The 27,898-nt window shown below is 44.2% G+C and overlaps 1 protein-coding gene across 3 annotated transcripts in view; it reads left to right on the top strand.

The window, feature by feature from the left end:
* The window catches only part of TMEM123 (transmembrane protein 123), a 231,496-nt gene that overhangs the window by 52,757 nt on the left and 150,841 nt on the right, over nucleotides 1–27,898 (top strand). For 2 of the 3 annotated variants that reach the window (XM_068266861.1, XM_068266860.1), the window contains exon 4: nucleotides 2,405–2,552. In XM_068266861.1, coding sequence (XP_068122962.1) covers nucleotides 2,405–2,552 — 148 coding nt within the window. Of the gene's footprint in view, nucleotides 1–2,404; nucleotides 2,553–10,048; nucleotides 17,954–27,898 lie in introns of those variants that run through there. The other variant, XM_068266862.1, reaches the window with a different exon arrangement.

Genomic DNA, 27,898 nt, shown 5'->3' with positions numbered 1-27,898 from the left:
ACCACCTCCATGTAGTATGAGAGCTTAACTACAACTCTGTTCATAGTATTCAAAATCTGTTGGCCTCCATGCTACATGGAAGTAGTAAAATTGGCTAATAAAAAATTGCATGTGTGTGGTTCAAGGGACAGCTGAACTGAGTAATATGGAGGCTGGTATGTTTTCCTTTAACCCTCCTGGCGGTCTATTAAAACCCGGCAGGGGGCAGCAGAGCAGTGTTTTGTTGTTTTTTTAAATCCTGTAGCAAGCCCAGGGCTCGCTACATGATAGCCGCTGTGCAGCGGTATCCCCATCCCCCCCCCCCCCCCCCACCTTCTTCAATCGCCTCCGGTGATCTCCGATCAGGAAATCCCGTTCGAAGATCGGGATTTCCTGGAGGGCTTCCCCCGTCGCCGTGACATCATTGGTAGTCCCGATCTACCCCTCAGAGCTGCCTGGCACTGATTGGCCAGGTAGCGCACGGGGTCTGGCGGGGGCGGCGCGGCGAGCGGCGGACAATCGATGCGGAGCGGCGGCGATCGGAGTGCACACGCAGCTAGCAAAAAAAAAAATTATGCAAATTGGCCCAGCAGGGCCTGAGAAATCCTCCTGCACGGGCTTACCGCCAGGGAGGTTGAAGTGTAATTGCCTGCAAAGTGTAACATCAATTATTTATTTTTTATCTGTTAAACAGAAGTAATAAGGATGCTAACCAGGCAATCCAAAAGTTAACCACCCTGGCGTTCTGATTAAATCGCCAGGGTGGCTGCGGGAGGGTTTTTTTTAAATAAAAAAAAAACTATTTCATGCAGCCAACTGAAAGTTGGCTGCATGAAAGCCCACTAGAGGGCGCTCCGGAGGCGATCTTCCGATCGCCTCCGGCGCCCAGAATAAACAAGGAAGGCCGCAATGAGCGGCCTTCCTTGTTTTGCTTACATCGTCGCCATAGCGACGAGCGGAGTGACGTCATCGACGTCAGCCGACGTCCTGACGTCAGCCGCCTCCGATCCAGCCCTTAGCGCTGGCCGGAACTTTTTGTTCCGGCTACGCTGGGCTCAGGCGGCTGGGGGGACCCTCTTTCGCCGCTGCTCGCGGCGGATCGCCGCAGAGCGGCGGCGATCAGGCAGCACACGCGGCTGGCAAAGTGCCGGCTGCGTGTGCTGCACTTTATTTGACGAAAATCGGCCCAGCAGGGCCTGAGCGGCAGCCTCTGGCGGTGTTGGACGAGCTGAGCTCGTCCAGACCGCTCAGCAGGTTAAAATCACTATTACTTTTCTGGTTGATAAATGATCATTCCCCAGTTTACCTGACTCTTATTTGGTACACACAACATTTGGTTAAAAAAAAAAAAAAAAAAAAAAAAGGGAAGTTGCAGGGCATGTTGGGTTGTCCTTTTTTGCTTCTCTACTTTCCCCTCAGACTTAACTAATGCAGCCTGATTGGCTGAAGCCTCTTTCCCCCTCCCACACCTCTGTTCCTCTCTGATTGGCCAATATTTCTCATGCTGAGACAATGCACCTTCTATAGTGGAGGGCGGGCAATGCATTCACAATCAGGCAGGTAAGGGAGGAAATGACAACAGGATTGACTTCAAAATAGCCACAGTTAAAATGGGAAATGCTAAGAAAGATTTTTTTTTTTTTTTTTACTGTAGAAAAATCACTAAAATCAAAACATGGACAGTGCAATACATATGCAGAGTGGGCAACTGGAAGCTTTAATAGTCACCTGGATCGACTGCTTCTTTCTCCATCGCAGTGGTGTAATACCGACATGTCTTCTTGGTTCCGATCACATGATCTGACTCGAGATCAGGATCCTGGAGACCATGTCAGCGTTACGCCATCCGGTGGAAAAGGGGGATGATGGAAGAGTCTCTTCCATCACCCCTCTTCGACTGTAATGCTGGCACGGTCTCCTGAATCCTGACCATGTCATATCATGTTATCGGGACCCAGAAGACATGTCGGAAGTTCAGAGCCACTGGTGGAGGAAGAGAAGAGACCTTCCGAAACAGTTAACTATGACTGCTCAGTGTTCACTCCAGGCTTTTTTAGCCAGGGGCTCCACCCGGCTAATTTTGGGGAGCACATGGCTGTCAGTGGTTTGCCTTCTAATCCTACTCCTTTGCTGTAAGCAGAGTTGGGCCAGCCCTACATTCACCCGGTTGTGCCCCACCCGGCTACTTTTGTATGCCACCCGGCTGGAAAAAATAATTCTGGGGGGGAACACTGCTGCTTCCTGCCACCCACTCTGCACTAGGCAGCCAAACGAGATGTGTAGGCAGAGATTTACAGTGCACAGCCGTTGCAAATGAAATATTTAGTGTGAAGCTGCTAACAGGTTAAAAACAAGTAATAGAAGCTGAATAATGGCTACAGATGTCTGAAAAAGAAATGGAATAATGTTGTGTTTTGTTTCGCAGGCTCGATCTCCTCGGCAATACAGAAGCAGTCTGGATTTGACTTGGGTAGCTTCATTGGTGGCATTGTGTTGACAGTGGGCATCCTGGCCGTGCTGTATTTTGGATGCAGATTCTATAACTCCAGGAACGGTGTCCGCTATCGCACTATGTAAGGATTCTGTATTTTGGCTTCCTATGTATACATGTGTGGCCCCCTGTGCATCTATTAAAGCCTGATTAAAGTGCACCTAAACTCTTGCACAGGACAGAAGGAAATCAGAGAGAAATGCTCCCTGTGTGTTTAGAGAGAGAATAGCCATTTAATTCCCCCTCATCTTCGCATGATCACAAGTGTAATTTGATATCTCAGCCGTGTCCGAACAGAAATTCGGCAGTCTCTGCATACCCAGCTAATAAGTAAACGCAGGATGTTAACCCTTTGTCTGCTTCCAAGAAAGTAGTAAGTAGACACACTGCTGCTTATCTTTTAGAAATTCTCAGTTCAGTTCACTTTAAAACCAAAATTTAAAGAGGAACTGAAGTGAAAATAGTGTTTGCCCATTGTAAAATCTTTCCTCTCCCTGATTTACATTCAGACATTTATCACATGGTGACATCTTTACTGCTGGCAGGTGATGTCTGTGCATAGAACTCTCAGTAAGTTAATATTCCGCAAAGGGTGATACTGCTTGCTTGGCAGTTGGAAACAGCCATCGTTTCCCTCAATGCAACGAGATTCACAGACAGCACGATTCACAGACAGGAGATTTGGGCACAGCCGGCGCCATCATAGCCCGTAATAGGAATTACGGCTATAGCGGCGCACAGTCAGTAACTTCGGTGCCGTCAGAAGACAGAGCTGAAGTTACTTTTAAAACACTGTAATTCGCCTTCCAGCAACAGCTGGAAGCCGAAATTACATCATTCCCCACCATCCACGTGGACCTAGAGAGAGAATAGTATTTAAAGAGACACTGAAGCAAATTAATTTTTCCCTTTTTACCTTATAATTCGCTTCAGTGCTCTCAGCATAAGTAAACCGCCGTGTCCCCGCTGCTAAACGAGGGCTGCAGAGCCCCCAAATCTCCGGGGGGGAATCTGGCTGGCATTTCCGCAAAGAGGCAGAACTTTCAGCTGCAGCTCTGCCTCTCCTGATGTCAGTCGCGGCGTATCACCGCCTCTTTCACTCTTCCTTCACAGAGAGGGGCGGGGAGAGGCGGAGATCCGTGTGGCGATTGACGTCAGGAGGGGCAGAGCTACAGCAGATAGCTCTGCCTCTTAGCGCAGCAAAATCCACGACCAAGTTGGTCGTGGATGTTTGCACAGGGATTTGGGGGCTCTGCAGCCCTCATTTAGCGGCGGTTTACTTGTGCTGAGAGCACTGAAGCAAATTATAAGGTAAAAAGGGCAAAATTAATTCACTTCAGTGTCTCTTTAACGTCCCCGGGAATTTGTGTAGCAGCAGGATAAACCATACCGGCTGTATCCTGCGCCCAAGTCTCCCGGTGGCCAATTCTCTCGGACACCAGACAGCAAACGGTCAGGACCATGGTCATACCATCACACTGTGGGAGGGATTTCACCACAATATCAGCCATGCAGGCCCCTTGATGATCTATTTGAGAAAAGGAATATATTTCTCATGGAAAAGGGGGTATTGGCTACTGATTGAGATGGAGTTCAATTCTTGGTTACGGTTTCTCTTTAAAGCTTACCTGAACAAAAAAAAAAGTTGGATACTTGCCTCTCTTTGGGGCGAAGTCTCTGATTAGTTTAGAGCAGGGGTGTCAAACCCAAATACAAAGTGGGCCGAAATTGTACACTGGGACCAAGTTGCGGCCAACCTCAATGTCAACTGGCCACCTTATGTTCCCTGGTGTCTAATTGCCCCCCTCCAACTCCTATAGGTTTCCTTGTGTCTAGTGGTCCTCATCCCTCCCCCTATACAGTTCCTTTGTGTTTAGTGGCCCCTTCCCAACCCTATACAGTTCCCTAGTGTTCAGTGCTGTCTTCCTACCTCCCCCATATGGCTTCCCTGGTGATCTAGGGCTTCACCTCCAATATAGCTTCCCTGGTGGTCTAGAGTGGACCAAATATAATGCAAAGTGGGGAAACCCCTTGACGGCCAAATTTAATGGCTCTGAGGGCCAAATTTGGCCCACAGGCCGGGGTTTGACACGTATGGTTTAGAGCAGGGGTCTCAAACTCAATTTACCTGGGGGCCGCAGGAGGCAAAGTCAGGATGAGGCTGGGCCGCATAAGGAATTTCACAATCGCGGCGCATCGCTGCCTCTGCCCGCCCCTCTAACTCTTTCTTCACAGAGAGGAGCGGGGAGAGGCGGCGATTGACATCAGGAGGGGCAGAGCTAAAGCTGAAAGCTCTGCCCATTCCAGGAAATGCCGGCAGATTGCCCCCGGGCGATTTGGGGGCTCTGCAGCCCTTGTTTAGTGGCGGGGATGCAGCGGATTACTTGGGAGCACTGAAGCGAACTATAAGGAAGCTTTTGCCAGCGAGGGCCACAAAATATTGTATCGAGGGCCGCAAATGGCCCGCGGGCCGCGAGTTTGAGACCCCTGGTTTAGAGGCTTCCCTGGTCTCCCTACTCCCCCCTGTTTCTGTGCAGGGACCCTTTAAAAAAAAAAATCAACATTGTGTCCTTGTACAAGTGCACTATGCAGGCGCATAGCTTGGTGGATAACTTGTGATATTCTCACTGGGGATGCCCTAGTAAATGAGGCCTAGTTGACAAATTGGCCTTTCAGTTCTCAACCCACTTACAGATGGTTACCTCGACTGCAATGGCCTGCTCTCCTCCTGTGTCATGTTCTGCAGGTAGATTGTAACCTCACCCCCTTATGCATCAATGCAGCACTGTATAATTAAAGGCTAACTAGTGTGAATAAGCGAGTGCATACATTGTTCCTGTGTTTGTATGCGTTTCCCCTGGTGAATAATCTCCTCGCCTGGGATGAATGGACTACTGTGTCATTGGCATGGGCTGCAGAGGCGGAGCAGTCATGTGACCTCTCAGCCACTGGAGAATTTGAGCAAGAAGACGCTTTGTAGGGTCAGTGTAACTGCTGCCTCTGTGAGGATCAGGGTGGGTGACTGGAGCTGCTGTTAATCTATTTGCCTGAAATGTAATTTTGTATCATTTTTATATGCAAGCTGACGTGTATAAAGTCATTTAGGGATGATCTGTCCCAATACAATCAATGTTTCTGCTTCCGTTAAATAAGGATTAGTGAGCACAGTTTAGCAAGACGTGCATGATCGCCTGCAGGGGGCCATGGCAATCTTTCCCCAGACTCCGCTCTTGTCACAGCGCTCAATGCTGCACTCCATCCTACTGATACTTCCTGTTTCACAGATATTTACATTGTACTTAGTCAAGCAAGGGATATTAATATGGGCAAATCTGTTGAGGTTGTTGTCCTTTGCCTGTCCAACAAATCACGCTATAGGTGCGTACACACCTTTGACGGATGTCGTCCATAGGAGATCAGGACCTGATGCCCTTGGGCAACATCGCTGGGCTGGGCTTCACACACGCATGTCAGCTGTGTAGCCATGTGGGGGGGGGGGGGGGGGGTGAGCGTTGCACGTGACGCCATGCAGCAGATAAGGGATTGGCGCGGACAATGGGATCAGCGCTGGGGGTGAGTAGATCCGCTGGGTGGATCGCTCGTGGGTTGGAGATCCAGGGCTGCTGTACAGAGTGGTACTCAAGATTTAATTTGGTACTTGCATATTATTCTTTCTGGAAAATGTGGCAGCTTTTTGTTAGTGTTTTTTGCTCCCCCAGGAAGATTTGACCATTTTTGGAAAGCTGAAAGTCCCGGCTTTTTTTTTTCTCTCTAAAACATTAAAGGACCACTATTAAGAAAAAAAGTAGGCAGTTGAAATCTGACAGAACCGACAGGTTTTGGGCCAGTCCATCTCCTCATGGGGGATTATCGGTTTTCTTTGTTTTCAACAGCATTTCCTGAACAGCAGTTTAACTGCCAATATAGCAAAATACAAGGCGGCCTCCCAACTCACTTGCACACTATTTTGTTAGTTAGGCCTTTTTCACATTATAAATCGCAAGCGCTGGAGGTTTATGGGTTAATTTGAAAGCGCATTTAGGGTCTATTTCAACTAGTTTTGCATCAGTTTTTCTGCATCCAGATTTCTGGATGTGGCTATGGGAACGATGCATGATGCAGAAATCTGCCAATCGCATTTAGTGCACACAGGCCCATAGGCATTAGTTGGAGTTTTTCTGCATCCAGAATCAGTTTTGTTGCAAATTTGCTTTTGTGTACTCCATGTATAATAAAGGATGTACCTTGCAGTAGATGTTAGACAAGAGAAGTAGCCTCTTCGCACCACTAGATGGCACACTTGTTTCCTGAAACAGCTGCCAGTAATGTTTCTTAGGGCATAGTTACTATCTTTCATACACAGATGAAACAGCATGACTTATAAAAGGAGCTAAAAAAAAATCTAGGTGACCTGTATGTGGAGAAAAGCTTGTTACATGTACCCCATGTCATCACATACGTTGCAGGCCCTCTTTATGGAGACATTTTATTAAATGACTGATACTATACATATATATATATATATATATATATATATATATATATATATATATATATATATATATATATATATATATATATATATATATATATATATATATATATATACATACACACAAGGATATATAGTTAAAAAAAAAAAAAAAAGTATTTTTGAAGAGACAAAGTTTGAAGATGATCTTAAATTTTAATGTATCAAAAAATTAATTTGTAAAAACAGTTCATAAATCTTTCATCTTCGCAAACATCCCATTATCAAGTACAAATGACATGTTGAAATATGCAACTGTTTAAAAAGGCGACAACGTTGACCTGTTTCGGAAAAACCTTCTTCAGGCCTTCACAAACAGTTGTAATCTGTAATATACAGGACAAAAATTGGGACGGATGCCATCTGGACAAAATCGAGCCAGGAAACACCACTCTGTTGCTATCCAGATCCCCCTAAGTTCCCCCTGCGCTCTGCTGTCCCCCATAAATCACAGCCGCGCTATGCGGGCTGTGTTTACCTCTGTATTGTCAGTCTCGACCGCTCCCCCTACCTCTTGCATAGCTCCGGTCCCCGCCCGCATACCTTCCCTCCAATCAGCGGGAAGGGACGCGGGCGGGGACCGGAGCTATGCAGGAGGCGGAGGGAGCAGCAGACTGACAGTACATAGGTAAACACAGCCTGCTGCGACACGCTGCGTGTCGATAGCGCAGCTGTGATTTATGGGGGATAGCAGAGCGCAGGGGGGCTTAGAGGGGATTGGGATAGCAGCAGAGGCTGGGCAGTATAGGTAGACCCAGCCTCTGTATGCGGATAGCATTGTCAGAACCCCGCCGCGGGTTCTCTTTAAAAAGAGCTTACCAGCTGCTGACAACACACGTTATAACTTGTATGTCTCTCATTCAGTGGTAAAGGGAACCAGGAAACAAAGGATCCAAACTTCCAACACTCCTCATCTTAGTTCAGGTATACCATCCCTAAGTCAAATATAGATAAAACATGCAAATAAACGTCAGATCTAAGTGTAAACAGTTTATTGGTAAAACCTAGCATAAGCCATAAAAAGTAAAAATCAATAAAATCTATTTCCTGTTTTTCATGGAAGCAAACATAGGTTTAATATCCTGTGTTTACAAATTGGCTGCTCTGCCGAGGCTGCCGAGATTCCTGAGCTGACACAGCTGATAGATCACATTAAATTTGTGATTAGTTACAGCTGAGGGGGAATTAGACGGGCTAAACGCTCTACATCAAAGTGCATAATTTATCTGTTTTCCTCCTGGGACATTTCCCAGACCCTCTGCTGTCTCCTACTGGTAAGCAGGTGGACTTCCTGAGTTTGCACATATATTTATATTATACTTCAGTTTACATTTTTGTACAGGCGCCTTGGCAGTGCTCCTCTTGGGGCGCCCTCTCACAGGGGTAGCTAACATTTTTGTATTTATTGTGTATGAAACTTCCTGCACGTTGTTTTTTTTATGTGAGGACACAGCTGTACGCGGGTTCTGTGTGTACGCAGACCCCCACAGGTTTTTTTGAGTGGGGGTGGGCGTGCACGCATTGACCCAATGTCATTATCTTGTGTGATGATGTGTATTGTCTATACTGCACTTTGTTGTATTTTTGCACGATTGAGGATAGGTTTGTATATGTGTTTATGCGCACGCCCACTATTTTTGGTAGGGGCGTGGGCATGCACACAGATTTCGTTCACTAGATTGTTCATTCCAAGCAGTAACACTTTATTATGAACAGGATGATGCACATTTTGGTTAAGCACTTTACACCTACATATGCCAGATGGATTACTGATGGACTATAATGTGATTAAGACATGAAATACAAATAGCTGGCAGAGGTTTATACCGATTATAATCAGCGTTTTCTGGGAGACTGTGATGTTTTAAAGGGGCACTGCAACTGTAAAATTTAAAATCTGTACAAACCTATACAAATAAGTACAATTTTTCCAGAGTAAAATGAGCCGTAAATTACTTTTCTCCTATGTTGCTGTCACTTACAGTAGGCAGTAGAAATCTGACAGAAGTGACAGGTTTTGGACTAGTCCATCTCTTCAAAGGGGATTCTCAGCAAAGCTTTTATTCTTTATAAAGATATTCCCTGAAAAGGATTTAAACAATGATGCTGCCCAGCCTCCCTGCTCGCTATGCAGTTTTTTGGCAGTTGGACAGAGCAACTGCCATTCACTAAGTGCTTTTGAAAATAAATATATCCCTGAGAATCCCCTAAAAAGAGATGGACTAGTCCAAAACCTGTTGCTTCTGTCAGATTTCTGCTACCTACTGTAAGTGACAGCAACATAGGAGAAAAGTAATGTATGGCTCATTTTACTCTGGAAAAAAACGTACTTCTTATTTGTATATGTTTGCACATATTTTAAATGTTCGTTTTTTGCTGTAGTGCCCCTTTAATTGTTTTTAATTGTACTGAGTTGTATAATAAAGAGGTGTTGCTTCATGAAAATACCTGAGTCATTTTGAATATTTGATGAGGGCCCAGATTGTCTTTGCTTTTTCTGGAGTTGTGTAGATAATAAAGTTATTCATTGCCAATGGGCATATATTCAGGTGCACATTATTAATGGTGCTCAAATGTTGATGTTTGCTCCAGTACTACTAGTCTCCATATCAATCAGTAGAAGGGAGAAATTAAAGCACTGGCACTAGATGCAGCTGAGGCGCAGCAGTTAACCCAGACTGAATTTGTAGCTGCAGTAGAGTGCTCTCAGGGAGGAAGAACTTGTATCAATGTTGAGAGAGAAAGAGGCACTGCTCCTGCTATGGTTACCTTAAATCAGTAGTTAATACAGACATGGACATGCAGTGGGAGTGACAGCCTGACAGCTGTTTCGCATATATAAAAGAGAAAGTCTCTCCTGTGTTGACTTAGCAGCTGGATTGTGTAACTTCATTTGTGTATTCAGTTAACAGTTTAACTGAGACCTTTGATGCATCAATATAGTTACCCAGTACCATCTGCTACACTCTGCCTCATTTATTGTGTGCTCAGCTGGAGGGCTTCCTCCTCCACTTCCTGTTGTGACATGTTTTCTGTCTTCCTTGCAGAGACGAGCACGAGGCTATCATCTGATCCCGCTGCTGCTGGAGAGGCGTGCAATAATCTTTCTCTGGAATCTGCATTTTTGGAAATCGAAGCTAAGCTTGACCACAAATTTGATCAGATTAAGTTGCATTTTCCTATTAACGCAAGTAATACAGAGGACTTTGTCTTCTCGAACAGTTTGTTCTGCTAATCCCAAACACAAAGAGCCGTTGTGTGGACTACTGAATGCGTTCCACACGCCTCCTCCTCTTCCCTATGTTACAAACAGAAGCATGACATAATTACAGTTCCCGTTACGCATATTGCACCATGGGTACCCCAAGCCATGGTATTGCTGCCTAGAAACCTACAATGGACCTGACTGAACTATAACAGCTAGTGAAGGCAGATTGCACCTGTGGTTTATGTGGGTGGAGAGAAGTCTCAGCATTCTGAATCTGGAGGGCCCATGTTGTTGGCATTGTTGTAGGTAGGATCACCCTAGATAAGGCAGCAGGGCTGACGCTACCATTGAGGCGAAAATAGCAATTGTCCTAGGTCCCCCGAGTGCAGCGGCTCACCTCCCCCATCCCCCACCCCCTGCACGTGCTGCCGGACTCCCCTGTCCCTCCTCCAATCAGCCCCCTCTACACTACTGTGCTTCCGGGGCCTCCTGCACGATCAGCATTGCATTTCACATGTCCGGACTTGCTGCTTCCTCCGGAATCCTGTTTTATCCATGATGGCTGCCTCATCTCCCTGTCCCATTACAAGTTATTACACATTTGCTTGGTCACTGAGAAGAGATGGGCAGCGGGAGCAAGACAGGGAGCATGGTCGCAGCAGTGCGTGGGGACAGAAGTTGCAAAGCTGATTGGGGGGGGGCAACTGACCCCCAAGGTCTTCTGCTGCGGGGGAGAGGAACCCTGGAGTTTGCTTTGCTGGTGGGGGCATGCTTGGTTTGGGGGGCCCTGAGGTTACCAGTTCCCCAGGGCTCCTGATGGAGCTTGAATCGGCCCTGATAGATGAGACTTGTCTGTTCCCATACAGGCCGCATACGTTCCAATCGTGAGCATTCGAGGGCACATCTGTGCATGTATGCAATACAAGGATCATATATTTGCAAAAATCCAGCTAGCAACTAGTTTCGCAATTGTTATCAAATGGGATAACCAGAAAACTTTTGAAAATGATTGGTTGTTTTAAAAACTGGTCATTTTAGAAGGGTGAATGAAAATTTATACCTGTTTGGCCAGCCTATTGGCCATACAAATAAAGATCTTGTTATAAAGCACCTAAAGTCAAATTAAGCGTTACAGAAGATGATTGTTCTTGTAGTGAACTCTAAGATGCACCCAAAAATTCTCATTTGTACCGTGTGGATCCCTGTCAAACTTGCAGCCAAACACACCATTGAAAAAAAAACAAAAAAACTGCCTTGGCACTTTTTAAGACAAGCTCACAGGTGGCTGTGGGAGATGTGACATCACATTCCCCCCACCCTCCCTCCTCTTCCTGCCTAGCTGTACCAATCAGATCTCAGGCATTACAGGAAGTGGTTTTTTTCATGATGTAGCTAAGGCTATTTGTAGATGCTTATAAGCCACCAACAACATGGCGGTGCTGCTTGCGCCATCCGAATGATGGTCAGAATCAAATAGAAAAATGCAGCTTGGGTTAATGTGTTTATTTTACACCATGAATAAAAAGGATTAATAATGTTCAGAATATATGCTCAATGGACCTAAGGTATTTTTAAGGTGGCCACGCACCATACATTTTTTTGAATATCTGTTCAATTCAAGAATAGCAATCAATTTTTCTGACTAATTGTAACAATATAAAAATCTGGCCAATGTACCACACACCTATGTTCATTGTTTCCCCAATAATGAATAAAATGAAAGCTCAGAAAAAATTGATTGGAGCTATGCATCAAGTAATTGACAATCCATCACATAACAATTAATTCTTGATAAAGTTGGTCTGAAATATCCAACATGTCCAATCTCCAAAAATAAAAATATGAGAAATTCAGTCGGATTTATCGATCAAAAAACAAAGAAAATCTCACAATTTTTCGGAACAACTGATTGAAATTATCAAATTGGTGAAAAATTGGATCTTATAATTGTATGGCGTGTGGCCACCTTTACACAATGCATTGCAGAATAATTCAAAACGATCAACTATTTTATAGGGAGCGGTTTGATTTAGCTCAGTCCTAAATATCTATAAACTAGTCACATTTGTTAGAGAACTATCCCAAGTAATCGGTCCCTTGGACTTGTCTGTTTGATTTTTGCATACAAACGATCCTTTTGTTGAGTCCTGAGTGCCATGGAACATTGTTAGTTGAAGCGTGTGTGGCAGCACAACCAAGCACCAGCAGCAGGGAGTGTTGGAGTCTGCACATGCCTGTTCGTTCAGACTGGGACATTACGGAAAGAGAAGCAGTAAGGAATGGGCAATTGTCATAGGCCTTGTTGACAGCGAAGTCTGTTTCAAATGCCCTCACAATGTGACCAGTGTGTTGTTTTGGTAGCCCCCCCCTGGATTTGAATGAGCACTATTATCACGTCTTTGTAGGGATATTTCTGCTTTTTAAATGCTAGAATGCCAGCTTAAGCAATGTATACTGTTTTTCAATGTGTGCACTTCCTAATGGGTTAAAAAAATAAAAAACTCAGGCCAGAGGCTCAACACATCAGTGGCTTAATACAAAGTGAACCTGAACCAAATTTAAAGTAACCCCCCCCCCCCCCCCCCAAAAAAAAAAAGCCCAGGCAAATGTGATGTAACAAAATAAAACACAGGAAACTGTGTAAATGTGTGCCCAGGATAATGTCCCTTCTAGAGGACTGGTGATCTCTCACCTGACCATTTGTCTGGCTGTTAGTGAGGCCTTCATCCAAATATCAGCTTCTCTGTTGTAGTCATTCAGCTCTAGTGATCTGCAGTAGATTTACCACTCATTTCTTGCTGGGTTTTTTCTGCTTCTGAGAAACCCTTTTTACTTCGGAAGTGTGTTTAGTCTTATCACCTGCCTGATCTCTGTGTTCACAGTGAATAATGATCTCGTTGCGGCTGCTAACAGTCAAATGACAGTTACAACAAGCTTTGCTGTTTGTTTTTCCATTTTTCTCTATTTTTCTCGCCTTTATTTTCTTGTTCTGAATTTTTTAAACAACCAATTCAATTATTCATTGATTCACTTGCTTTATGTTTCTTTAGAAGGAATGTGCGTTTCCGCGGTGATTGAGTCTTTCACATATTATTTTCAGAGTTTCAGCAGTGCATATGGTGTGTGATACACAAGAACGTGAGAAATACCGGTACATAGACTGCAAGGTCTGTTTCCATGAATGCCTTGTGCAGCAGTGCGTTATTGCAACACACTGTTGCGTTCATCTTTATTTACATAGCAGCGCAGAGCTGTCCCATTCAGTGCTGCAATAAAGAGCAATGCTGGCACCATGTGTTGCTTTACAATGTTTGGCCTGCTGCGTTTTATAGCGTGTATGGGGTGTAAATATGCACACAAATGCTGAACCGTCATACAGGTCAGTGTTCACTCCCTTAAACCTTTTAACAGCCAATTAATTTAGATGCTTGCATGTACTCCAGGTCAATTTATTTTAACATTTTTTTTATTTATTTCTTGTTACATTTCTAGCTTCTAATTAGTACTGCTGTAATGAGTATTTATGGCCACTTGTCGTTAGGGGGCAGTGTAAGACCATAACAGAGGACTTCTGCTTTTAGTTTCTATGTTTTCTGCTTGGAAAGAGAGCTCAAAGCATTCCAAGAATTTACAGCACTGCCGACCGAGATCAAAAGCCGTGCACTTATCTCAAGTGAGATAGCTCTATTGAAGCTGCTGATGGGTTAAATCAACTCTAATGTGCAAATTGTATTGCAGTTTTCTAGATAAGACATTCATACGGCAAATAAGAGACCCAAGTCTGGACGGTCGCACATCAGTAGGCAAAATGATGGAGAGGAGACATGATAGGCCTCTAATGAGATGATCCTGCATGACCTGGGTGTGGACAGGCCTGACTGCCTCGCACATTCGGGGGAGTTCCGGAGTCTGTGTTTCACAACTTCAGTACGGAAAACTTTGCTATTCAAGTAAAAAAAAATAATTGTGAAAAAAAAAAGTTGATAACATAACTAAAGGTGGCCATACACTTATAGAAGGCCACCAGATTCAACCATCAGATCGCTGTCAGATTAAAGGACCACTATCCGGGGGAAAAATGTGAAATGTAAAATAAATGTAAGCACATACAAATGAGTGGTTTTCTTCCAGAGTAAAATGAGCCATAAATAATTTTTCTCCTATGTTGCTGTCACTTACATTAGGTAGTAGGAATCTGACTGAAGTAACAGGTTCTGCGCTAGTCCATCTCTTTATGGGGGATTGTTAGGATTACCTTTATCCTGTACAATAATCTGCCTGTGTCTCTGCGTCCCCTGTCATTGTGTCTGTGCATTTCCGCTACTTCGCATGTGCAGCACGGACAGCCGTTGGGACAGGAGGAGGGCGGGGTGAGTGTTCGCGGCAGGCATGCAGGCTAACATGCAGCGGTGGTCACAGGGGACAGGAGGGGGGTTGTGAGACAGACCTAAAGCCCATTATATTAACGGGCTTAGGTCTACGAGTTCCTTATAAAGACACTCCCTGAAAAGGATTTATACAAAGATGCTCACCAGCCTCCGGACTTGCTGCACCCTTTCTTGAGTTAGACTGAGCAACTGCCATTCACTAAGTGTTTTTTGAAAATATCAAAAACCCTGAGAACACCCCATGAAGAGATGGGCTAGTCCAAAACCTGTCGGTTCTGTCAATTTCAATTACCTACATAGGTTAAAAGTAATTTGTCTCATTTTTACTCTGGAAGAAATGTACTCCGCAAATCCAAACGGTCCACAGAATACTTAATATACGTGACAGGTGTGCTTAAAAGATTTCACTATATGCAAGTGTATAGTACTTCAGCAGAACAGCCAACCGTCAGCAAAGCTTCACAGTCATGCAGTCTACTGTGACTCCGCCCCATCCAGTTGAGGTTTGAATCGCCTTTCTTTACTCATACACCAACAGATCTGTTTTTCTACTAACCATGCATAGCCATGTGGTTACAGCCAAAGAATTTGCTGTGAAAAGATGATTTATTTCTCCCCTCTGAAAGAGAGAAGACTAGGAGTTTATACGTTGTCCCTAAACCCCCCCCCCCCCCCCCCCCCCCTTCACAAACCACCTGCTTCACAGCTGGGCCTCTGAGGTGCTTAATACTGTTGGTGTTTACGGGGATTTCCATGCTTCTGGCATATCATGCAAGTAACTCCCTTACTGAAATCAATCCCCCCATGAATTCACATAACTGTCCTTTTTCCTCTATAAAATGAGGTTAAGCGCTGTATTCTGAGTTTTATGTAGCTTTATGAGTAGCCACTTCTCGGAAAAGTTACTCATTATCATTTTATGGAAGTTAATCTTTGTTGCAAGTTTATGAACGATAATACCAGTATTTTTGATCTTTCACCCAAACCTCTGCCCTAAGATTAGAGGGCAGCCACAGTGAGACATTTTAGCCTGGCAATAAGTTGCAAAGGAATTTCCTGGACAGCAGTGTTGATGCCAAGGTCTGTGGCTAAAGAACCCACTAAGTGGCTAAAGAACCTACTAAACGCAACCAATGCAATTAATACTTGTTTGTAGGTTCCCAAACCAGCAGCTCCAGAAACTGGATGCCACTTCCAATGCAGTGAAAGGCTACATTAGGGAATCCAAGCAGAGCTGTTATAAAAAAAATTGGGGGGGTTGTCTTTATACTTGCAGTACTCTGGTGCAAAGCCGCTATTTGCACTGATTAAGTTTTTTTCACCATTTTATAACTGTTTTTATTAATGCATTTATAAAGTGCCAACATTTTCTTCAGCACTTTTCATAATACACTGCACTTTATTCTTCACAGATAATCCCTCAGAGGGGCCACAGTCCAGTCTAGAGCTGGCCATACACTAGTAGATCAGGCATACAATTCATGTCTCCCTGATACGCGGGTTTCCCTGGTTTACCACCTTGTACTACTCAATATTAGGTCAAAATGTTTTATCAATCTAATGTCTAATCTGTTACAAAATATTGTATAGCACCTGGGTACTTAAAGGCCAGTGTGTGGCAGTATCTGCAAGTGGAAGCACCCAGACACTGCAGACACATTTACACCGCTGATGTATGCACACCCTTATACTGAGATCTATTCTTGTAGCTCTTTACCAAGTGCTGCCATATCATGGGCTACCACTAGACTGCAGTATAGTATTAGCACTGGGCACCAGGACTTTCCTCACCTTCTCTCACACCTCTATGAAAGGGTTGTCGCACTGTGGCTGAGCTCTGATTGTTCCAGCCGGAAGGGATTCTGGGCTCTTACTAGCCAGACGTTTTAGCAGCAGGACAGCAAATAAAAGGTGGTTCATGAGCCCCTGTATGGTAGGCTATACTTTAATATTGCCTCTTCTTATTTGTTAATGTTCCATATTACGTTGTGCAGGGGAACCCTTTAGGTTTTTATGATTAGTTAAGCCGCTACATTGCACTATGAGTTGTAAGTAATGTAAGAAAATTGTGCTATGCAACAGTTTGCTGTATCTACAAGGCTTGTCTGTCTACGAGCTTCCTGTTTCCAATATTGCCAAGAGAACCGCTTAACTAATTAACATACAGAGTAGACTTCTCTGCACCATGGTTCCTTTCCTCATGGCTTGTGTACCGTTTTCTGAATCTCTCCCCAACACACTCTACCATCCCTCTCAAGACATCCTTAACATGCATGTTGTCTCGCTCACCTACAGCTTCCTGTGCATTATTTGGATAGAACCCATCGCACCTGATGTAAACGTATTATAGAAATATAATTGCATCACTTTGGGATGCAATTCTATTGTCCCTTGCGACAGAACGCAACGGACACAGTGTGAAAGGACCCTCGATGAATGCACTGTTGTATATGATGGAATTGGAAGAATGGCATACTTGTATTGGTCACTGGGGACTTGTTTCATCGCCTCCTATATATACACACCTTCCCACTCAACATAAACTAACCACTAGGTATGGTCAGATGCAGATCATTCTGACATGATGCAATATCATGCACTTTTTTGTGTGTGCAGCTTGAAAACGGACCAATGAAATTCCACAGCAGGTTCATTCCAATTGGTTCATTTTCAAGCTGCAGTTATTTGCCTGATTGTGCACCAATTGGGGATTCTTTCCATCTCATTGATCATCCCTGCCAACCACTAGCAATTCCTGTCTTTATCTTGCCCTCAGAGCACTTCTAAAGGCCCATACACACGTCGGATTTTTCCGAACGACTGGTCGTTTGAACGTCACGTCGTTCAGTCGTCCGCACGCCGAATCGGGCGTGGGTACAGACTGTCGTTTGGGTGATGAGACTGATTTTGACCTTATCACCCGAACGACAGTCTGTACACACGCCCGAATTAGCGTGCGGACGACTGAACGACAGGACGTTCAAACGACCCGTCGTCCGGAAAATCCGACGTGTGTATGGGCCTTAAGGCCTTTCAGCTAAAGCCAAAACCTTGCTGTGAATGTTGAAGAGCTGTACTGATATAGATATAGGGGAAAGGTCATTTTATATTGAATTGTAATACTGTTTTTAAAGATGCTTTTGTTACTGTTGTAAAATATATGGTTCCACTGAACGAGTGCAGGTCTGGTCACGTACATTGTTAATAAAATCCGCATGACCTTTTGCTTATGTAACTTAAAAACAACAAAAAAAAAAGAATTTATATTTTTAATGTGCCTTTCAATTTGATGGAAATGTTTTGAATATATTGTTGATTCAAATTTTCTGTATAAATAAAATGGATGATTTGCACCATTTTTCTTTATTTTATTGCATCTATTTTTCATTGCTGCCTTATAGCTGGATGGTTGGTGGCCGAGGCGGGGGGGGGGGGGGGGGGGGGTGCGCGACTCTGGCGGGTTTATATTGCGCGTATGCGGCAGTCTGATTAGTCGGTGAGAGATCCAGACTGCTGAATCGTTTTGTCCAAGTGGAGGTTGAGACTATTGTTCTCCTCTTTACCCGTGTTGTGCGGCGGACAGGGCCGGCACTGCCATAGAGGCAGAGGGGGCAATTGCACCAGGGCCTCGACTGCCGGCCCTACCAAATGCTGCTTGCACTGCTTTCTGGGGCCCTTGCATGTGAAGCAGCACCAGTAATTACTCACCTGTCCCGGCGGGCGGTGGCTGCATAGTTCGGGCACTTAGCCATGCTGTTCTCCTCCCTCTCTATGACCCTGGACTGTGCAGCTGCCACCTGCCAGGACAGGTGAGTAATTACTGCTGCTGCTTCACACGCAAGGGCCCGGGAAGCATTTAGGGGATAGCAGCAGAGGGGAGGGGGTGTCTGGCTAGGGGGGGCCCCCCCTCTTCAGTTTGCCCCGGAAGCACCTTACACCGGCCCTGGCAGCGGACAGAAGGGCTCCTCACGCAGTTGCATCTGAGCACAGGGGCTGCAACATGAGACTTTTTTTTTTCCGCCACATGGTAGCACTGCAGTGTGTCAGTGTCAGTGCTTGACATGCGTGGTGTTACAACCGCTGCCATTCAGCTGCATTTAAATTGCACCTGAATAGCAGTCATAGATGGCAGATGGGATACTGTACACCCCCAACCCCCCCCCCCCCCCCCCCCCCCCCCCGCCAAAACCCTGTTACATTGAAGACTAATGCTGCATACACACTTGAAATAAAAGTCTTTGGAAAAGGCAAGATCACAGACCAATTATACCCCATTCCATGTAGTATGAGAGCCATACTCTACACAGTCTATTCTATGGAGCTACACTCCCCGTAAGATAAAATCTTTGCAAGATGCTGCACACAAAGATACCCGTACACATTTAAAAGATCATTATTTGCAAAAGATCTCTTCCTGCAAAAGATCCATTCCTGCAAAATGCATTCATAGTCTATGAGATCTGCAGATCATCATACACACCTTGTTTAACAGGCAATCATCTGCAGATCATCTGCAGATCAGATCCACCAGGATGGATTTTCAGATCTGCAGATGATTGCCAGATATGCAGATAAGGTCTGTTAAACAAGGTGTGTATGATGATCTGCAGATCTCATAGACTATGAATGCATTTTGCAGGAATGGATCTATTGCAGGAAGAGATCTTTTGCAGATAATGATCTTTTGAATGTGTACGGGCATCTTTGTGTGCAGCATCTTGCAAAGATTGTATCTGATGGGGAGTGCAGCTCCATAGAATAGACTGTGTAGAGTATGGCTCTCATACTACATGGAATGGGGTAAAATTGGTCTGTGATCTTGCCTTTTCCAAAGACTTTTATCTCAAGTGTGTATGCAGCATAAGGTATTCATGGCATAAACTCTCTTCTCAAATGCTTTAATTAGGATCCATAGTGATTAGGATAAGATGCCAGAAACCAAGACACTCACTGACACAGCATTTGTGCCCCTGGTGCTTTGTATTGTTAATAGACTTCTGTCCTTTACGCGTCATTTCTCTGTGGATGGTAACCAAATCTCATTGTTCCGGTTGAAAGCTGAAGTGAGACGCTGACAAATGGGGAAATATGAAAAGTATTAGGTGCTTTTTTATAATGCGGAACTAGATTAACGGTGACGTTTTGGAATGTCTGAGGTAAGTGTGGTTAATCACAATATTAATCATCTATATTCATTTAAAGAGTAACTGTCAGGCATAAAATCAATTCTTTATTTTTATCTGGTAAACAAGTAATAAGGATGCTTATCAGGCAATTCAAACGTTAAAATCACTATTACTTTTCTTGTTGAAAAATGATTCCCCAGTTTATCTGACTCTTATTTGGCACACAGAAAATTTGGTACACAAAAGAAAAGTTGCAAGGCATGCTGGGTTGTCTTTTTTTTTTTTTTTGCTTCTCTACTTCCTCTCAGACTTAACTAATGCAGCCTGATTGGCTGAAGCCTCTTTCCCTCCAGTTTTCCCCTCCCACCCCTCTGTTCCTCTCTGATTGGCCAAAATTTCTCAGGCTGAAACAATGCACTTTCTATAGTGAAGGGCGGGCAAATCAGGCAGAAGAGACTAAGGGCAGATATTACATCAGGACTGGCTTCTAAATAGCCACAGTAAATATGGAAACTGTCTAGGATTCTATACTTTTCCTTTATAAAATTCACAGGAATCATAACATGGACAGTGCAATACATATGTTATATAAGTAGAGCAAGTATTTATCTACTTATATATTTTTTGCTTTTTTTTCCTGAGATAGTATGGCTGACAGCTCCTCTTTTACATTTAACCACTTGCCCTCCCCAGGACGAGTATCTGTCTCCAAGCTAAACACCACTACAGCTCACAGGGACGTAGATGCTCGTCTGTTGCTTCCGCGCGTGTTCTCACCACCAATCGTTAGAGGGGAGATCAATGCGTGGGAATGCAATTCCCATTCATTAACCTAAGTCCTTGTGTCAATCGCCGGTGTTAATGAGATGCCAGCGGCCATTGTAACAAAGTAAGTTACACTTACACGCATTACTTCGTGTTCACGTACTAACACTAAGGAAGATGAGTGAGAACATCTTATGGCCAAACAGTAAACTTACATCTACATACATTTTTAATAAAGACCTACATGAACATTTAAAATTAACCCCTTACCTCCCCCACACCTTCCATAGTAACCAAAACAAAACTTTTGCATAAAAAATAAAAATAAAATTACAAAAAAAAACAGTTACCTTAAGGACTGAACTTTTTTAATATGTATGTCAAGAGGGTATATTACTGTTATTTTTTTTAAATAATGAGCTTGTAATTAGTGATGGATGCAAAACTGAAAAATGCACCTTTTGGCTGGGAACACACTTGGCAGAAATGCTAGCGTTGCAGAAAACGCAGCGCATTTGCCTGGAATGGTAATCAATGGGCCACATCAAAAACGCATATAAAAAATACTCATATGCGTTTTTAAAAACTGGTTTTGTTGCATATTTTTCAAAAACGCACATAATGAAAGTCAATGGTGATGCAATGTGGTTTTTATGCGTTGTTATATGCCTTTTTAAAAAAAAAATCCACTTCCTGTTGTCTTCAGTGATTTGCATTAAACGCAATAGAAAAACTGATACAAAATGCATATGTGTTTTGTATATGTGAACCGCAAATGCATTACAATGCACGGAAAGTGCAAGACTAATGCATATGCGGGGAAAAAATGCAACCGCAAAACTGCACATGACAGAAAATGTGACCTTTCACTGATAAGTGTGCACCCAGGCAATTTCCAAATAAAATATTGGCACCATACATTGCATTAGTTCCATAAAGGGAGAAAGCAACAGAAGTTGGCACATGCAATCCATAGAACAGCTTTATTATTCCAGCCACATATCAAAGGTTAAAAAGCAGACATATATAGATACTTCCTACCCGTTTCTAACTGAGCTGTGGGGTGAGGTGGGAGCGGTAAGCTCAGTTGGAAACGGGTAGGAAGTATCTATATATGTCTGCTTTTTAACCTTTGATTTGTGGCTGGAATAATAGAAGTTGGCACATGCAATCCATAGAAAAGCTTTATTATTCCAGCCACAAATCAAAGGTTAAAAAGCAGACATATATAGATACTTCCTACCCGTTTCCAACTGAGCTTACCGCTCCCACCTCACCCCACAGCTCAGTTAGAAACGGGTAGGAAGTATCTATATATGTCTGCTTTTTAACCTTTGATTTGTGGCTGGAATAATAAAGCTTTTCTATGGATTGCATGTGCCAACTTCTGTTGCTTTCTCCCTTTATGGAATTATACATGCTTGTGTGAAGATACGTTGGAGCACGCAATCTGAGCCACAAAAAAGCAACATGTTCCCAGTAGTTCTGTGATCCCCATCCTTGAGAACTGTCTTGCCGAGGACTGTAGTGCCTGCACTCTACATTTTTTCTTTTTGTCCAGATACATTGTACTAGGGAAATATTTTAAAATACCGTATTTTTCGGAATATAAGACGCTCCTGACCATAACATGCACCGAGGTTTAGAGGACTAAAACCAGGGAAAAAATATGTACTAAACCTGGTGCATCCATGGTGAAGGCGCATCTTGTGAATTATGCCCCTTCTCATGCCCCGTTTTACCCCTTGTGTCTTCCTGTGTCCTCCTCTAACCCCCTTGTGTCATTCATGTGTCCTTCTCTGTCCTGTTTCCCCCCTTGTTTCCACCTCGATGCCCCTTTGTGTCCTCCATTTGTCCCCATGTGTTCTCCTCTGCATGGACACAGTACAGGAAGTCCCTGACATTGCGGTGGGTTGGAGGTGCGTATTAGCAGGCATTCACAAGTCAGGAACTCCCTGCATTTGGACTGTAAGACAGTGACCCCCCCCCCCCCACACACACACACACACACACACATTTTTTTTGTCCCAGTTATTGCTACGTTTAAAACGAATGGCTGAAAACTAAAAAAAAAAAAAAATTCCATTTTTTTCCTTATTCCTATTAAAATGCAGTTAGGATAAAAAAAGTACCACCCAAAGAAAGCCTACTTTGTGGTAAAAAAAAAAAACAACCTGCATTTCAGTGAGATAAGGACTGATTAAGTTATTGGCAGCTGAAATGTGAAAATTGCTCTGGTAACCTGAGTCGAAATATATTCAAAGATTTATACGTACCTGGGGCTTCCTCCAGCCCCATCCGCTCTGATCGCTCTCACGCTGCCGTCCTCAGCCTTCTCCATCTTCCGTACTGGATCCCGTTACTTCAGCCAGCCTGAGCATGCGCAGTGCGCTCTTTCCATCTCATTCTGTCTGAGGATAGTACTGCGCCTCCGCCAGAGAGAGATGGAGGGAGCGCACTGTGCTTGCTCAGACTGGCTGCGATTGGCTGAACTTACGGGACCCGGTACATAAGATAGAGAAGGCTGAGGACAGCGGTGTGGGAGCGAACCGTGCAGATGGGGCTGGAGGAAGCCCCAGGTATGTATAAAGCTTTGAATATTTTTTTTTTTTTTTGGTACACTTTAAAGGGAAAAATCCTTAGAGGTGGTTAAAGCTTGTTTCTTCCTAGGGGCGATTTGGAGCGATTTTCCCACACACAAATTCAGATGTGAAATCCCATTTGCTCCATTCGAATTGGTGTGGGGAGAAAAAAAAAAAAAGGTTGGTTGCATTTTTTTTGTATTACACACGTAAATTCCCATAGACGTACATGGCAAGGCTAGAGGGATTCAGATGAGTACTCGCATCAAGCCAAGTGCTGGCTCAATTTGTCAGTAGACTATAAATGAGATGCAAATATTTTCAAGTTCATGCAGGATTATGTAATATTTTTTTAAATGCAAATATATGCAGCTTGAAAATGGAGTCCCATCCAGGTTTAAATTGATTGGTCCATTTTCAAACTGCATATATTTGCATACACTTTTACTTAATCTTGCATCTGATTGACCATCCCTACATATCAGCACTGCTAAAAAACTAATTCACAGGTGTCAAACTTCAGCACTCGAGGGGCCATATCCATGCCAGTGCTTAGGATGGACTGAGAAATGAAGAAATGTGTTATAATCTACTTGATGAACCACACCTTTCCTAATTCAGTGCCATCAATTAATTTGAGCTGTGCCTGAGGCTATTTTCACAGTGGGATGCTGCGATTTGATGCGACGTTAAAGTTGCAACGCAAACTAACAACGCAGCGTCCCAAAAATGTAACAATGCAACTCTATGCCATGTTATCGTCGCATACAGGCAATGAAAAGTATGCTTCCAGGTTATTACTGAGCATGTGCAAACAGTCCACCGCAGTTAATAACGTGTATAACGCACAGCATGCAGCACTTTCTAATAATGCTACACGTTACACACAAACGCAACGTGTGCACTGTGAATGTCGCACATACTTAGTATTGCTGTGCGTTTGTCCACGTTAAAACTTTTTCTAACATGCGACTTTAATGTCGCACTATGAAAGAGGCCTAAAGGAGTGAGGACCTCAGCCTTCAAGGTTTGGAGTTACACAGCCCTGCAAATTACTCTACCTGTGAATGCTTGTGTCTTCCTGCAAAGCGTACTGTTTTTGCAGGACACCGCAAGCATTTAGCGCTGGTTCACACTGCAAGAGCTTTTTCTAAGCACTTTTAATAAGTTTTTAATGCTGAGAATACACGGTACGTTTTTGCCGCTCGATTAAGCCATTTAGATGTCTCGATTGATAATTTCCGACATGTCCGATTACCCGCCCGATTGATTCTGCGCTCGATAATGCATAGGGAATAATGGGAAAAAATGAGAAAAACGAATGGAAGATAAGAAAATCACCCGCATAATTGAGTGTGGAAAACGATCGGGCGTGAAATCAAGCGGCAAAAACGTACAGTGCATGCCCAGCATAATGCTGGGCATACACGGTTTGTTTATGCGCCGGTACCGAGCCAGCGAATCTATGCCGGCGCGTCCGTGCAGGAGCTTCTTATCAGCGCTTCGTTTTTTCTATTGTCCACCCGCGGGGATTGAGCGCGGTATCGATCCGCTTTGGTGATCGGACAGGTTGGATCTTATCAATTAAGCCATCAGCGGCTCGATTGATAAGAACTATCTAACCGTGTATGCCCAGCATAACACACCATACATTTTTATTTTAGAGTTTCTGTAAGATTTTCTGTAATTAGATTATTTTCTGTAAAGCACTGGTAAGGTGTGTACACACACACACACACTACTACAGAGAACGACTGGTCCGTCAGAGCCTCGCACATCGTTCAGAAACAGCCTTATCAGTCTGCAGACAGACTGTACACACGCACTACTACAGAGAACGACGGGTCTGTCAGACCCTCCCGCTGGGCGGTTGTTCTCCCGACAGTAGTGCGTGTGTACAGTCTGTCTGCAGACTGATAAGGCTGTGTCTGAACGATCCGCGAGGGTCTGACGGACCAGTCGTTCTCTGTAGGAGTGCGTGTGTACGCACCTGTAGAGACTTGTCATTATCTCTGGTGCATTGTCTTCTGGTTATCTCCTGCTGAGTAGAACAATGCCTAATTGCTAGGCAGATAGATGGTTAGATCATTTCTTATGCTGGGCATACACGGATAGATTCTTCGGCTCGATTAGCCGCCGGATCGACTTCCGCTCGTTTCTCGCTATTGTCCGCCCGCGAGTATCTAGCGGGGAATCGATCCGGCGGGCAATCGGACTTGTCGGAAATTATCAATCGAGCCATCAGCGGCTCGAATGATAAGAATAATTTATCCGTGTATGCCCAGCATTACATGTTGGAAATTCTCTATCTGGTAGGTAGATCTAACAGAAATCTTACAGATAATTGTATGGTATGTACTAGGCATGATGTAATGCTGTGTGTGTTCTCACTTGAGTGATAAGATTTTATAAAAATCCCCCATAGCATTACATTAGCAAGAGCTTTTCAAATCACTAGCAGTTAAAAAGCTCTTGCAGTGTGAACCAGCCCTTTCAGGTGGAGTAATTAGGTTGTACCATCTTTGAGGTAAGCTAGCGCCTGGTCATCTCGGCACCTGCATGGCACCGTGTAGCGCCTGACTTGGGTGCCATCATACACCATGAAGTTACTACTATAGGGGGATTTCTCCTGATATTTCCATAATTCAGGTGCTAGCAATAGCCGGTACATGAATTATGTGTCCGAAGGGTCCGGCTAGGTAATAAGTAGGGGAATATATATTCCGACTTTGCCTAGCATGGGGAGAGCCGTTTCTTCCTGCGCACTGGTGACCGCTGCTGAGATAACACAAAGGCCCTAGCACTGACACAAATGTAAAAATGGGGGGGAGGAGGCATAAGTGTGATGCTCTACTCGTGCCCACCTCTCCTCCCCCCCCCCCCCCCCCCCCCCGTTGTACACCGCCCCCTCCGTTACGTTTTAATAGACCTCCAAAGCTTTTTCCGAGTTGGGAGGGTCGCAGATACTGCCCGGCGATGCATGTGCATGCGCACTACAAAGTTGTGACATAGTGTGCATGAACAGAGAGCTCCCGGCCACGGGTGCGCTATCAAGGACACACATCGCCAGGCAGCACCTGTGCACTTGCTGACCTTCCTGACCCGGAAGAAGCTTTGGAGGCCTATTAAAATGTAATGGAGGGGGGCGGTGGGCACGAGGAGAGCATCCTACTCAGGCACCCCTCCCCCCCCCCTTTTCTACATTTGTGTCAGCACTAAGTTGTCCTTTAACCACTTGGAGACCGCTCCATGATGATTGGCGTGAACGCGGCGGCCCCCCAGAACCTCTCAACACAACTGGCGTGAAGTCCTGGTTCCATGTTTTGCATGAGATTGTGTGTGCCGATGCGCACACATCTCTGCTTGTCTCCCAGCGGTGATCGCCGCTAGGAGACTGTTAGAGGGCAAAACCACAGTATTTACATTGTACAGCGCTGTATTGGGGACAGCCGTGTGACACGGCTGTCCCCTCTGGAGGCACAAGAGCGATCGGCTGTCATAGCCTGATACATATGACAGCCAATCGCTGTTATTGCCTGGGGGGTGGGGGGGGGGAACAAATAAATGGGCAAGTGTATTAAAAAAATATAAACAAATAATAATAAAAAAAAAATTGCAGGAGAGATCAAAGCCCACCAACAGAAATCTCTGTTAGTGGGCAGAAAAGGTGTGCTGAGTTGTATGGCCCTGCAGCGAGCCCAAGCTGCAGTGGCCTGAAGTGTAAAAAAATAGCCTTGTCACTAGAGGGGTGTAAGCCTGCAGTCCTGAACTGGTTAATGAACTTTTGTGTACCTCTTCCCTCATACATGTTATATCACCTCTGTACTCTCGTCAGACCAAGTGCCGCCATGCATCTCAGAGACACGCCAGCACTAGTGGAAACCAGCCCTTATGAAATTATATATAAAAGCATTTTACACTCAGAAAATCTTGATAGGAATAGACTCTGCAACAGATTTTGTCAGAATTATACATTGCTTTTGGGACTCCACAGCCTGCACTCATTTTACATTGAATAGGCCTCTTTAACCAATCTTCTCAGGTAAAATTATGACTTGCTGGGACCCTTTCCTCAAATGCACTCCCCAAGCCCCGTGATCCATTACAGGTTGACAAGTGTGAACGGCTCCTATATAAAAAATAGAAGCTGTTCACTGTTAGTTTAGCGATGAACGGAGAATGGACATTTTTCAAGTGGGAACACCGCCTGAAACTCTGCTCGCAGGCATTGCCATTTAACATACAGTCAGATAACTGTAGTATGTGTCATAGGCCTAACAATAAGTTTCTGACTGGGGAGGTACTGTAAAAATTCCATTCACATGAGGATTTTTCTCTCCAGACACTTTAGTGAGATCATTTGCTGACTTTGGCAGTCCGATATTAAAGTGAACCTGAGATAAAAATAAACTGATGATGAGATAAACAATTAAACGTATCCTCCTACTCCTAAAAATGACCTTTTTTTAAGTATCCCAGGTTTTCTTTTGTATTGAAACGTTTACAAAGTAGATTGAATGTTTTAATGTCTCTAATCAGTGGCAGCCTACTACGTGCCCCAGAGTTCAGAAAAACCTTACAGAAAATTGTATGGTGTGTACTAGGCATTAGGAAAAGGTCAATAGTTCATGCGTTTTCTCTCTCCCTGCCCTCAGAAGTTGTATTCTGCCAGGAAAACCTTAATGGCTGTATTTTTTATCGGTGATGTTTACTATATTCCTGACAAGGTACTGATAAGACAGAAGCTGTCACTTATTATTATTTAGTATTTATATAGCGCTGACATCTTCCGCAGTGCTGTACAGAATTATTGTCTTGTCACTTACCT

The sequence above is a fragment of the Hyperolius riggenbachi genome, chromosome 2 (assembly GCF_040937935.1).
Source record: "Hyperolius riggenbachi isolate aHypRig1 chromosome 2, aHypRig1.pri, whole genome shotgun sequence".
In the NCBI taxonomy this organism is placed as follows: Eukaryota; Metazoa; Chordata; class Amphibia; order Anura; family Hyperoliidae; genus Hyperolius; species Hyperolius riggenbachi.
Note: the sequence above shows the minus strand (reverse complement) of the source record. Positions and strands in the feature narration are given on the sequence as shown.